The following is a 15,280-nucleotide window of genomic DNA, read 5'->3' on the forward strand; positions in this document are numbered from 1 at the left end:
TTCTTGAACATCAGAAAGGGTATTTGGGGAAATAATATGGGAAATGAAGATCCAGTACATCCATACTCAAAATTGGGAGATTTGGGAAGATCTGAATCTGTTGGGTGTTAGGGGCATGAAGGATATGTTTCTTGTTCCAGAAGACATCAGAGTTTTGATCCTTTAGGACAGTGCATTAAGGACTGCAAACAAAGAAGTCCTAGATCATAATGAAAAATTTTTTTTCTAGGATGCCATAGAGAGCCCAGAACTTAGTGCTTTTGCTTCTACAACATGGAAAGTAGAAAGAGATGATTTTGCATTTCTACATGCTCTAAACTAGCGAATATTAGAGGTACATTTGTTGAAGGAAATGAGGGTTCTTGAATAATGAAAATATTTCATTAGAGTGAATTAGGAATAAGGCATGAAAGATCTGCAACTTGGAAATTTTTACACATGCTATAATCCTACTCTCTAACAAATTTGAGTCATTTTGTCACCCAGAATATAACAGGAAAAGTGCAAAAAGAGTATGGGTACATAGGACTGAAAACATACAATCGAGTAAACTGTATAAGTGTAGCATAACATAGCAGCTAATACTTATGGAGAATAACTATGAATTAAGTCCAATGTTAAATGATCTCAATGCATCATCATATTCCTTCTCACAAGAGAGTCCAATTGTAATTGTTCCCATTTTATAGGATGGAAGTACCTTTCCTTAAGTAATCTGCTCACTATGATACAACAACTAGGTGATGGAAATAACACCTGAAACCTTGTTCTGACTCTAAAGTCAGTGCTCTTCTGTGCAGAGGTGAGTATAAGGTTAATTGTGTGGCTGAGGAGGGAGTCATGCATTGTTAACACATGATCTAATGAGTAGCAGTTTCTGTATTGGTGATGACTCCTAATAGGGCTAGGTCATAGGAAAAACTAGTTATTTTCTGATACCACACAAGTTTCTTTTTTCCATCAAAAGCACTTGGCTAGTGATTAAAGAACTAGGCCAAGAGCTCCTTATTAGTCAATTTCCTCAGAGGTGAAAGTGTAGATTGGAGTTTGAGATTAAGGGGTAATCTTCTACCCAGCCAACAGTGCTGAGCCATACTAATGCATGCAGCTATGGAAAGCAGATAGTGGCGCCAATAATATATATTTCAGTGCTTCATCCTTCAGCCTCTTGCCAAGAACTATGGCCAGAAAATCTGTAGCTGGGGGCATATCAGAGTGAACTCTGAATGGCCTACCACATTCTCTGTGCAAAGAGAACAACACATCATGGACAGGAGTTTGGCAAAAATAGTAAGCAATGTTTTAAAGCCAGGCTTTAAGGAGGTCTTTAATAAAATGAATTGATAAGATATTTGAGCTAGCTCAAAAAACATGATGACCTTCCAGCTTTACAATATCCATCTGTCCTTGTGCTGTACTCATGTGCTCTCCAGCCCCTCCTCATCTCTTTGGATCTCAGCCTGAGACAATGCTGGGTCTTTAGAAAGAGGACCTACCAAGTTAGTTGGAGACCAGGGCTCAGATCTATCAAAGTATCCTGGAAGTGCAAGCTCTAGATTTGTCAAAGATGCCTGATAGATACTGTCTTGCCAGTAGAGATCCAGTGATCTCTCTCATCTGCCTTTTGATGATTCCCTATGGATATCAAAGTTGCAAGGGATTCATTAATTTACTTGCTAATCCATATTCAATTAATATTCATGTATTTTCCAATCAATGTTCTAGCAATTGGGCCACAGTCATGAAAAAGTGTGTATAAGATTGAGTATAGTAGGGAAAAATTTCCATGCCGGAGGGGAATGTGCTTGGAAAGCAAATGCTGCTGGGGCACTTGACCTGGTTTTTGTAAACATGAAATTTTCCAATAGCTATTGTCATTTAAAAATTTCTTTAGACTCTAATTTGAAGAAATTGTGCTGGATCAAAAAACTAAAGTGGAGGGATCCCAGAAATATTAAACTTTTGGAACATTTTCTGACCCAATGCTTACATCCATGTTTTATTTCAGGTGGAAATAAATATTTGGTAAGTTTTTAATTAAACATAGAAATGGAGTCAACATGGAAGAAACAAATGGGTCTATCTTCATTAATAAAGGAACGAAGAATGACATGAATGTTGACATTCCAATTATTGTCAATAGGTAAGTTGCAATCACTGTCAATAATTGGTTTGGAAGCATTTTTTTTAAACAGTTTTTTTTAATGAACTTAATATTTATTATTATTATTATTATTATTATTATTATTATTATTATTATTATTATTTAGTTTTCGGTGGACACAACATCTTTGTTTGTATGTGGTGCTGAGGATCGAACCAGGACCGCACTCATGCCAGGCGAGCGCGCTACCGCTTGAGCCACATCCCCAGCCCAAGAAAGCGTGTTTTAATTCAGGGAAGCTTTTGTTAAAACCAAAAAACATTTGTATCACATTTGAAGAAGAGTACCTTTAACAGAAATTATTTTATGAGTTTCATTTGCAGAAAAACAGATTTGCTGACTTATTTTGGTATTTGGTCTGATGCCATAGACATCTTCATTTTGTGGTGTTACCATAGAAGACTTCAGTACCTCCAAGTGCTGTCAGTCATGCAGCAGATGAACATCACTCTGGTCAGTGAGTTCATCCTGGTGGGCTTCCCCACAGCCCCATGGATGCAGCTTCTGCTCTTCTTCCTCTTCCTCATGGTCTACTTGTTGGTGGTAGCAGAGAATCTTGTTATCATGTTCACTGTTTGGGACACAGTCTCCCTCCATAAGCCCATGTACTATTTCCTGAGTAGCATGTCATTCCTGGAGGTCTGGTATGTCTCTGTCACAGTCCCCAAGATGCTGGATGGATTCCTCCTGCAGAGACGACGCATCTCCTTCACAGGTTGCATGACCCAGCTCTATTTCTTTATCTCTCTAGCCTGCACAGAGTGTGTGCTTTTAGCAGCCATGGCCTATGACCGCTATGTGGCCATCTGCCACCCTCTTCGATATACAGTCATCATGACCACAGGTTATTGTGTGCAGCTGATGGCCCTCTCCTATATAAGTGGTTTTACAGTCTCTGTCATCAAAGTTTATTTTATTTCACATGTTGCGTTCTGTGGCTCTAATGTCATGAACCACTTCTTCTGTGATATCTCACCAATCCTCAAACTGGCATGCAAAGACATGTCCACAGCGGAGTTGGTGGACTTTGCTTTGGCAATTGTTATTCTTGTTTTTCCTCTCATCACCACTGTCCTCTCCTATATCTACATAGTGTCCACCATTTTGTGTATACCCTCCACTCAGGGAAGGAAGAAAGCCTTCTCCACCTGTGCATCCCACCTCACTGTAGTCATAATTTATTACACAGCCATGATTTTCATGTATGTCCGACCCAGAGCTATTGCATCATTTAATTCCAACAAACTAATCTCAGCTGTGTATGCAGTCCTTACACCCATGCTAAATCCTTTCATCTACTGTCTAAGGAATCAAGAAGTCAAGAATGCTATCAAGAAGACCCTGGGGGGAGGTCAATGCCTCTTGCTCAGCTGATCTCTGCTGCCTTGAGGAGGAGACAGTGTCCCATGCAGGATGTTCTTCCATGACATTTGTCATGGTCACATTATTACTAGCACTGTTCTACAATATGGATTCCTATAGAAATTGAAGCATGAGAAAAGGAAAAAAATTGTAGGAGAAAATGTAGAAAATAGTGCATAATATTTGTCATGCTAACAATGGACTATTTTTAATAAACAATGTAGATATTTATTAGTGCCTTGAAATCATACAATTACAATAAATATTTAGTGTGTGCAAGAAATTGTTCTTAGCACTTTAATCATAATAAATCATTTTATTCCTGTAAAATTTTATGAGTTTATTATTTTTATTGCAAATCAGAAAAATGAAGAACAGAGTAAATAAGTTGTTTAGGATTGTTACCTAATTACTATCAATTTCATTATTTGAGCCTAGGAAATCTCACTCTAAAATCCACTGTTTTAGGTTCTCTCTCTCTCTCTCTCTCTCTCTCTCTCTCTCTCTCTCTCTCTCTCCTCTCTTTCTCTCTCCCCTCCCCCCTTTCCCTCCCTCTCAAGATTCTAGGATAGTGGCTCTGGAGGCAAGTTAGCTAACAAGCATTGACATGTTGAAAGCAGTCCTGTTGTTAAGTATAGATGTGGTGATAACGGATAATGGTGTAGTGATAGTGCTGGTTGTGATTGCTTCAGGTTGTCGATGATGGAATACTATCGACATTAATAATAATATTGATATTTTATGACTCTCTTTCAATTTTAGTTTCCTTCTAGGACTATTAAAACTCATTTCTCGTTACAGAGGTGAGAGCAATAGTTTCACAAGAGATGAAATAATTGATATTCCTGTCACATTTGCAGTTGGTTGTATATCTCTTAAGACTCTTTCTTTTGAGTTCTTGAATTCTTTTGGCTTTCCAGGGTGTATCATGCGACCACCAACAAACTAATGGGATATTGTTACTTTCATGTAGGACCAAGCTGAAACTCTCAATACATCATTATAAAATAAATGCTACATACAAATTAACGAAAAACAAATGCAAAATTTCCTAAAACAAGTAAGTGTTATACATCATTGAGGCATCTGCTAACTAGGTAAGGAACTGTAGTATACCAGACAGAATTCTACAAATCTCATTAAATTGAGACTAAATATAGAAGAAATAATCAGGAAGAGATATTCTAACTATATATTCCTATATATAACTATATATTCCTAACATAAGTGAGACCCCCAAATTATTTGTTCTAAGTCACTTGCAAAGTTATTCAACATATCTTGGCTAATTTCTTACATATTGCTCTTATTATGTTATTCTACTACTTAGGAATTCTCAATATGATTTAAGTAGAACATACTCTGTTATTATTATAATATCTATTTTAGAATAATTCTATTATCCATAAACTTTAATAATATCTTCTCTCTTCCCATCTACATGAAGTAAACCTTATATTTTACTTATCCTGAATGTGAGACATCCATTCTGATATTAGCTCTCTTAAAGTTTTCAATAGTGATAACAAATCAATTCTTCCCATACTTATTCATTCATTTACTGAGTATTTCTTATGTTTGCTTTCCATGCAAGGTTGTAGTAGTGGTGTTTGTGATTGCATTGGATTATTGATGATGAAACACCATTGATATGAATAATAATATTGGTGGTTTTATAATTCTCTTCTAATTTTACCTTTATTCTAAGACCATTACCATGATAGTCTTTGAGAACAAAATGGTGAACAAAGTAAAACGAATTATTCCTTTGAATAGTTTAGAGATAAATAGTGATAAGAGCACAAATATATTATATGCTATAAGTGTGATGATACAAATACAGGTATTATGGAAGCAAATGGTATGTAGATGGCCAAGATGCTCAGAGAAAATATTCTAGCGTAAGTAGCATGTAGGCTATTGCTTTAGTTGGGTGATAAATTGTGGGTAGCAGTGAGTCAAGGTTGTGGGGAGAGGAAGACCCAAGAGTCAAGAGAGGTAGTAACATACTCAAAAAATTAAAAGATGATTAGCACATTTTGAAGTGAAATGAGGAAGAAAGGGGTCACATGAAGAAGAAAATTCATCTTTACCAATTGAAATTTGCAATATTAAAAATTTCTCATAAAATTTATGGATATATAATAAGTTCTATGATGGCATTTTTAGTTTCTGAAAGTACTAGATCTTCAGCTTGTGCTTCTACCAGATGAAGAGTAGTCACTGATAAAATGAAGCAGGAACAAGGTGAGTTGATTAAATATTCAGCTGTAGCACCTTTTTACTCTAAATGACAGTTACCAGTTTATGTGTTTTACTTTGCCACTATACTGTGGGTTTCTGTAGAGTAGAATTTAACCTTATTCATCTTTATATCTATAATAGCTTCCACATTGCTTGATATTACAGGCCTTGTACTAGTTATTACTACTTTGAACTCCTGACCCTCAGTTTTTATCCTCTGCACTTCCTTATTCCTTTGCGTACCCCATCTCCAAGGAGGTGAGAGGAATTGATCCTATGGACCTCTAGCTTCCAATTTGGTTTAACCAGGTGGAAGCTCCAGCTGGAAATTGGAGGATGCAAACAGAGAATGCAAGACATTTCTTTCCTGGCTGACTTGTGTGATTTTGGTAATGCCTAGTGACCTCCCCGCCCCGGCCCCCACCCGTCTCAGGCTACAGGTGTGCTGGGTTTCTGCTCTGCTAGTCCTTACATGGCTCAATATTCCTGACTGGCTGTTTTCACCTTGTCCAGCCTCTGGATAGTTGTAATGTGCAATTCTCCTAAAAAATTTCATCAGAGATTGTTTTCTTTTTCTTTCTGGAATCCTGACTGATATGGAATCCAACAATTATTAGTTAAATTGAAATATATCATTGTGGGGATACCCAGAATAAACAATGCTACTTTAAAAACTCACATATGTTTATATTTTGAAATCAATAACATGGCATAGGAAAACCTTATTTTCTCCTAAAGTGTATGTCAGAACTTGAAAATACTACCAAACATTTTGCTCCACATTTAATTTTTCTATAAATAATTTCTACTTTTCTTCTACCCATATGATGTCATTGTCAAATTAAATGGATTTTGAGATGTCTAAGCTAACACAGTCAGTAAATTTATACTCAGGTTTAAATATATTGTGCCCATCTTATTTGCCATGCATTGTAGACCTTCAGGTATCAGTAGGAAGCACTAAGTTTCTCCAGAACAAGTTTCAGTTTACTACATAGAGAACCCCTCCCCTGCTTTTTCCTTTTTAGGTTGCTCTTCCTCTCTTATCAGAGTATATCGGGATATATTTTAAGATCTGTGGAAGAGTTTCCTCAATATACTTTCCCAGGTACTGCTAATTCACTCACTGAGGTTTACGATCTTCTAACAATCAACCTATTTTGATTTTTAAAACTACTCTATTGGAGACTGAGTAAGGGAGAAATATTGTGAAATTAAATGAGCTTTGTAGCCAAATACTTAGCTTAAAACTCTGTTGTTACCTTAATGTCTTTTATGGGTTATTAGAGTTTCAGCTTCCTTACTTATAAAATGTGTGCCATAATATCTACATTCAAAAGTTGGTATGAAAATTAAAAGAGAATGGATAGACGTGAAAGCATCTGGCACAGTGCTTGATGCATGCACTCTTGTAAATTATTTGACAAAATACAAGATGAGCAGGATTATTCATGGTACTTTAAAGATCAACATAAATCCCAGTTTCTTCATGAAAAAACCTGGTTTTTTATTTGTTTTTTGTTTTCAGGATAAATCAACACAATCTGTAAACTGGTTACCAGTTTATCCTGAAACCTATCAAGAAGCAAGGATTTCTGGATGTGTTTAATTCCTGTTCAAAGTGACAGTCTCTTGGTTCTAATACTCTTCCAAACACTTCCTTGTCCTGATAATGATTTGAATGAACACATTATTTCTTATTCTATAGTATAAATTTCTTTTGTTATATGCTTATGACTCAGTTCCTAAAAAATAACCTCTACTTGTTATATATTCTGTGGTCAATATTATATATGATGCTCTTAAACTATAATAATAGTAATGACACCTTCAAAACCTCCTGGTATATCCAGCAGCTGTTCTTTCCAGCTCTTTCAAGTTTTAGTTCTGTGGCTGAGACAAATTTCATTGATTATCTCTTCATATCTCTTTCAATACTTTCTCAAATGCCAAGGCTAGAAAGCTTAAAACTATGGGGCAAAGGCTTTAATTTTAGTTCCTGTCTGATGCATTTAGCTGAGATTCTTTGGATTTTTATGTTTTAAATTTTATTTTTAGTTGATAAATGATAATTGTGTATATCTATGTGTGATATTTTTCCATATATTTTTACAATGTGGAATGATTAGAGCAGGTTAATGGACAATTCTAATACCTTACCTACTGATCATTTTTGTGTGGTTGAAAACATTTAAAACCTACTTTTTTAACAACATTGAAATAAAACAATGTATCTTTTTTTCTTGTAGTCACCATTCTGTCCAATAGATTTCTAAGACATTTATCTGCCTGCACAGCCATTAGTAAGGGGGAAATCCTGTTATTTGTGGCAAAATAAATGAAAGTATGTTGGGAGTCGCCCTGGCTCCAAAGATGGTGCTGACCCCACTTCTCTTCTGGTACTAACTTCCCCATGCCCCCAGACAGTGGCAGGAAGAGCTGCCCAATAGTGAGCCCTGCTGACCCTCATGATCCTCGTGCCAATACCCTGCTGTTGAACCGCCCCCAGCTCTATAAATGGGCAAAGCTGTTCTTCAGTAAACGGGCACTTCTCCAACTATGAGCCTTGTCCAGTCATTCTTTCAAGTAGGGGACATTATGTTACCTGAAATAAGCCAGGTACAGGAAGACAAATCCTACATGATCTCAGTTATGTGTGGAATCTATATAAAACTTTGAATCCCCCAAGACATAGGCAGAGAAGGGCAGGGTTTGGGCATCCATTTAGCTGATGTGGATGATGGCAGAAGTTATGAAGCCAGTAGCTTCTGATTCATCAACATTGCAGCAGCAATAGCAACTTTTTCTATTGTGGCAGGGACAGGTGATTGTGGTGCTGACAGTTGTCTCTGTGGTTCAGCCCTAAGCATTTCCTCCAGGCCTCTCAAAAAGTTTACAATAACCAAATTCCCTTATTGCTTAAAGCTAACTAGAGTGGATTCCACTATATAATACATCACCCTAGGAAAATTATTAGTTGTTCTGAATCTTTATTTTCTTGTTTGTAAACTGGGAAATAGTAATAACATTCTATAGAGTTGTTGAAAGGGTTATATAGACAACACTAGTGAAGTCTTTACAATGGAGCAGGAATACAACTTACTGATGTGATCTGTTTGCTATAAATAGCTTCTCTTATGTTACCATAGATATCATCATGGCCTTTCCGGAGACAGTCTCAAATCTTTCAAATTTTTATAGAATTTAAGGTAAACAAATTACATGTTATAATAATTCAAAGATTTCTTTCTTGAGAGATTGAATGGGTAATTCCACTAGTCCCTAAAATATCCGGGATGGCCTAGGGTTGCAATGTTTACAATATTACTAGCCAAGATAACCAAGTTAATAAACTTTATGAATATTGAGAAGCAAATATGAAACAATATTCAATAAATCCCTACATTAGACAAATGATGAAAATAGCTATAGTAATAACTATGTTTTTGAGTTTGCATTTTATACTTATTTTACCTACTATTATTTGAATAAAGGTTATTATTTTTTTAATGAAAAAATTGGTATTTATAACTATTTTTAAAAAACAAATTCATAAATTAAAAATATTATTGTTCTCTCTCAAGAATTTTAGTGAAGAAAATGTTTACATGAAAGCTGTAAAGATGGCACCAAAATTCTCTTTTTTATCAACTTATTTGTGTTTGTTGCTCCTCCTCTAATGGTGTAACATTTAAGAACTGAAAAAAAATCTCCAAATAGTGCACAATAATCTTCAGTTGCTACTACCACACTTGCTGTTTTCAAAGAGAGTTATATGCAGCAGAAACATTGTGGGTACAGACATTTTGTCTCACTCTAGTCACATATTCTGATTGGTGACCAGGCCTGGCCCAGCTCTCAGATATAAGATCCTTTCTTGTTCCACTGGCCTAATTCCCAGGACTCGAAAAGCCTGAGTAGTCTCCTCATCCTTTTCCTCTGACCCACACTCTAATTATGACCTGCAAGGTCTTACCACTCTGTTGGTAACAGGGGACATGGGAAAATTGAGTTGAGGAAAGAGAAGGTTGCCATCTAGTTTAGAGCAACAATACTGTCACCTGCTGGTTCCTTGTGTCTTTGTGTTGTCTCCTACTCTGCTTTAGATTCTGGTTTGTTTTCTTTTTAGATTTCCAAAAATGGATATTCCTCCTTTTAAGTCTCTCCCTCAGGGTAATGATTATTCATATAGTATAGGAAAAACAAGAGCAATGTAAAACAATCCAAAAGGAAAAGACAAGAAATATTTATTTAAAATATAAAAGATACAAAATTAAGCTATGTAGAAAACATAATTTTAAAATTTGCTTTACCCACTAATGCTTCATTTCTACCCTATGTACAATTATATACCTTTTATGCTTAGGTGAAGGGAGTAGAGAGAAAGCTCATCTCTCAAGAGCTCTGTATGCTCTATCAACACTGTGAAATCAATTTTCTGTGCTTTGATCCTCCTCCCAGCATCCCCTTCATATAGCATCATATCTTGAAGAATCAGAGTAGTCACAATAAACTTTTCCCCAGAAAGAAACAAAGTTAAAAAAATAAAATAAAAGCTTGCATCTAGGATTAGGATCAGACACCAGCCTGATTTTCCATGATCTCATTGCTGCTCTGTTTTATTTTATTTTATTTTACTTTTTTACCTGAAAACCATCTTGCATTTTTCTTTGTTGTCCTATGGAGATAATTAGGGAAATTCCCTAACTTCTTTGTCATTGTTGCTCTTGAATATCCATGGCACTTGTGAATCAGATCCCCAAGGATATACCTTTAAAAGAACAGTCATCTCTGTTGAACAGTGGGGTTCATTGTACCCTGGACCCATCCAGCTCCATAGTCTGTCTGGGTGAGACCATAGGAGGAGTCAACATACACAATTAGCCCTTGGCAGAGAAATGAAAGACCAAGAGTGAGAGCAAGAGAGAGCAAGATTGAGAGTGAGGGGATAGAGACACGCAGTGAGTAGATCAAAGAGAAAAATCTCTTGCAAACAGAAAAATCTCTGCCATCTTCATGTCTTATCCAACCCAGACACCCAACAGGCCCAGAAATAAACTTTGAATTTTGGATTTAAAATTCTTGTCACATGAAAATTGAGGTGATGCTACATTTTCTTTGAATTGGTAACTGAATAATTTTGCATTCTCATGTAATCTTTGTGGACCCTAGAGTCTTTCCTGGGTGAAGAGATTCAAAGTTGTGGAATTATTGAGCTTCATAGAGAAGCATTTTCCCCAGGATTTAAAGTAAGCTATTTCAAAGCCTCTATTACTTTTCTCCATTTCCTTATGTCACCTATCTGTAACTCCTTTCAGGTGGACAGGCCAAAACTCATGGAGTGATGTAGGGTATGTTCTCCAGGACGCCTCTCCACAGATCTGATCCCTGGACAACTGAACCTAGATCTCCAACCAAGATGACTTACTCCACCAGGTTTCTAAAGAGAAATAAACAGAATGCAGTTTGGTAAGGCATCTAGTCTTAATTAAGCATTGCAAATTATTTGATTATCAAGTGCCAAACACATATCAGGGACTATACTAGATACAAGAGATAAAAAACATACCAAAGGCAGGCTAAAATTGTATTTTCAAGGTGTTCACAAATCTAATAGTGGTGACAGGTAAGCAAAATGATACATGTGATGGTATGATGTTATCAGGTCCAAAATGTTATAAAACCAGAGATAGTACTGAAAAGGAGTTGGGAGCAATAGGCAGGAAGTGGGTGTTAGGACTGGGTATGCAGGGCTGGTTTGTTAGGATGAAATTTGAATAGGGCATTTGCTGGGTGGCAAGAGTTAGAAGTTTCAGGTGGAAGATGAAGTCTGTGCAACTACAGTCTCAAAGTGGATTGCTGCCCAGAAAAACTGCAACTTCTTTAGTGTGGCACAAGCTTGGGCTGAGTATTGACAAAGGAAGAAGGTCGAAATCAGAGAAATATGGGCATCAGAATAATGTAAGGATCAGGTCTGCGGTAGTCACTGATGGATTAAAATTTGAGAATCATAAGTTCATATTTGTATATAGCCAACCTGGTTTTAAAAACTCTCCCTTTATTTATGCACGTCCCCTTATTTTCATCTAACCTCTCTTTGTTTTTTTTTGGACTCCATGAAGTTTTTTTTTAATTGGCATAAATAATTTTTAGTAAACCCATCACAAACATGGTACTTTGTTTAATAGCTATCTTCCATGTAAAACTGTATTACATGTTTGTTTTGATTACAATTTTATCCCTACAGTCTGGTCCTTGAAAGGCACTTATTAAACATTCACAGATTAAAAAGGTAAAAATAATTCTAGCCTTGCCTCTTACTATGTATCTTTGAGCCAGTTATTTAATTAATCTGAGCCTTACTTTGCTTATCTGTCCAATGTGGAGAACACAGCCCCCTTCACATTACAATATAAGAAGCAGATGAGGTGATACATTTAACAGTTTCTGGCCCAGAGTACACAGTCAGTCAGTGGAGGAGGTGTAAGTCATGGTGTTGTCTCAGACACTGTAGTGTGACTTGCCTGCCCATCAGCTGCCACTTTCATAATGTCCCCCAGCTCTCTGAGTGCAGACTGAACTGGGCTGCAGAAGCACAAGGGGCAAATATGAGAAGAAGGGGGTCATCTGTCCAGAATATCCTAAGAGACTTGACCAGGCAGCAGTGCCAATGACAAGCCTGGACTGTGGAGAGAAGGCCAGCTTACTTTCTCTTTTTCCTGAGAAAAATCCACTTTTCATCTACAGCATCTTCTGAATAACTCAAATCAATTATATTTCTTAGACTCAGCAGATGAGTGTGCTTCTATGACTGAACTTATACTCTACTCCTAATAATGACTTTCAGAGGTAGGTAATGGTTAGAGTACTAGTCAGTGACTGGATCAGAAAACAATGTACAGAGCAGGGGGTTATGTACATTCAGATGTTAGGTACATATGGAATGAAGAGCACCACAAATATTAGGAGTCCTTGAACAGATAGACTTGGAGGCAAGTTGCTCATATAAAACAACTAGATTTTAGGAACTTCAGACTGCTCATAAAAACTCAAAGTGGCAGGAGTTTGGACAAAAATAGACCTGAAAAAAAGAAAGTTGCTTTCATTATAAGGGTCAAAATGAGGGTCAGGAGGATGAACAAAATGGGAAAGAATTGAGGATGGATATACAATACTATGTGAGATATAAATTGGAATTGGGGCTGTGGGCAGACAGAGAGAGAGGTGAGAAGCAATTTTTAAAGGAGGAAGATTATTGCCCAGTAGAAAAGGTATAGAATTTGGAGCAAATAGTCTATAATTCCATCTCTGCTACTTTCACCTGTGTGAATTTAGCCAAATTATTTATCGAATTGTCTGTAACATGTGGCCAGTAATATCTCCCTTATTATATTGTTGTGAGAGTTAAGTGACCTAGTATCTGGAAAGGGCTTCATACACATTCTGCCATATAAGAGATACCCAGAAAATGACAAATATTATTGATATGATTGGAGATTGTGCAGGCTGGGGGATAGCAAAGGCAAACAGGAGGAGTGGAGCTGCAGGCGGAGCAGGAACACTGTGCGGGTGTTTAGCAAGGAAAGAGTGTAGGACAGGTTCTGGTGGCCTTCCTCATGTACCCAGAACAGTGGATTGCAGGCAGAGATCTAGGTAGTGAGTAAAGCAATATAGACCCAGGAACTTTCTCAAGGTTCCAAGAATAAAACGTGAATTTCAGGGTAATAAAAGGATCTCAGGGTAAAATTAGAGAATAAATAAACAAATAAATAAATAAATAAATTATATTTCAGTATAATATATTTCAGTATATTATATTCTTTATTGCCTGTCTGTGTCTCCTTTTCCACAGGTAGCTACGGTGACAAGAAATAATCTGTCAGATGCAATAGGATGCAGTGTGTTGGAAATGGGAAGAATTAGTAGCAGGTTATAGGAAAAAGTGCGAAGCGAGAGAACTATTCACATCACCTCACCTTCCAGCCTGTCTTTGTCCATTTATCCTCCTTTGTGCCACCAATTCTTTCTAATCAAACGGTTATATCGCTTTACTCTGTGATTTTCCATCTTCTTTCCTTGATAGTAAGCTCTCTTCCAAATCTCTGTCATGCTTTATTCAGTCCAAGTGGTTTGAAGAAGGCTTTCTGGGCTCATCAGACAGAAGTGATTAGCCTCTATGATGGATGCTCACCACATTCAATACTTGATTGTAATGCTTATTTCAGTATATTATATTCTTTATTGCCTGTCTGTGTCCCTTGAAAGACAGCTCTAATGTCATTAGTCTGGGTATTTTCAGTGCTTGGATCTGCGAGGTCCATGGTAGAGTTAAAAGTGTGGAGGAAATAGGCCAGGAAGTGGGACATTAACGTTTTTGAAATGGAAAAAACTTGGATATTTTGAAAGGCAGCAGTAGTAGAAAGTAAGCAGAAGAAAAGGGAAGAGAGGCGTAGTAGACGGTACAGTGTCCTGAGACAGACACAAAAATATAATCAGTGAGGAATATGATTATTATTTTTAGGAAGAGATGACTGATTGCTCAATATATGGGAATGATTCAAATAACAGTAACCTGTCATCTGTAAGTTATTTTAAGAATTCTTAAATAGTTCAACTCTGCAACAACCTTCCAAAGTCACACCAATTCTCTCAAAGAAGAAAGCAACATGAGTACAACTGCCTAGAACAATGATTAACTCATCCTCATCTCCCTGGCCTCTTGCTTCTGTGACTTTTTTCTCCTCCACTACTTCTGCTCCAATGGTTCTCAATTCCTTGTTGTTTCTCACATTGTGCCTCACATGAACTACATATTTCTTTTGTCAGGAAAACTCTTCCATCAGAGAATCTGATGGCTAATGCCTTCTCCTTCTTCATGCTGCTGCTCTGGATATCTGATCTTGCCATTCTATTTAAAATATCAACCTGTTGCCAAGGCCAGCGCTGATCTTCTTTACCTTGGTCTATTAATTTCCTACACAGAGCTTAACAATGCCTAATTTGTATGTATGGTATTTACTGTTTATATCTCTTTTCTAGGATGTAACTACCTAGGATTAGGGTTTTTTTGTTGTTTTGTTTTGCCTGCATTTGTCTGTTTTATTAACTGAGTAATCTCAGACATCCAGAAGAGTGTTTGTCACATAGGGATGCTTAGTGAATATTTGTGAGAATAATGAATTTAATATACAGAAAGAGATGGGATATCTGATATATCAGTTTCCTGGGAATGAGAACGAGAGCAGATGTGAGGATTGGTCTTAGATAAGAACAGACTAAACAGAGACATGAGAGGGTGAGAACATATGATTTGGTAATGGGAGGTTGAATAAATTACCTTCTGGTAGCCTTGTTTGTCTTTGTAAAATAGGAGGTGAAACTCTGCTGTGAGTTGGAGCAGGAAGTAGGACTTCATGTTGGAGATCAGAGGCAAGGATCTTTGGGAGAAGTGGAGAGTGAGTTAACTAAAAACCATGTAGGACAGCCAGCTGTTGTCTATGGCTCAGCTGA

At 36.9% G+C, this 15,280-nt stretch overlaps 1 protein-coding gene across 1 annotated transcript; it reads left to right on the forward strand.

Moving 5' to 3' along the window:
* Positions 1-2,593: 2,593 nt before the first annotated feature.
* LOC114078916 (olfactory receptor 6B9-like) lies at positions 2,594-3,538 on the forward strand. Its single transcript, XM_027919972.2, has one exon. It carries the CDS (start codon positions 2,594-2,596, stop codon positions 3,536-3,538), a length of 945 nt encoding a protein of 314 aa, XP_027775773.1.
* Positions 3,539-15,280: the final 11,742 nt, after the last annotated feature.

The sequence above is a fragment of the Marmota flaviventris genome, chromosome 9 (genome assembly GCF_047511675.1).
Source record: "Marmota flaviventris isolate mMarFla1 chromosome 9, mMarFla1.hap1, whole genome shotgun sequence".
Lineage (NCBI taxonomy): Eukaryota > Metazoa > Chordata > Mammalia > Rodentia > Sciuridae > Marmota > Marmota flaviventris.

What these genes read in the sequence shown, in the direction of transcription:
- LOC114078916 (XM_027919972.2), top strand. Translation starts at nt 2,594, where the DNA reads ATGCAGCAGATGAACATCACTCTGGTCAGTGAGTTCATCCTGGTGGGC.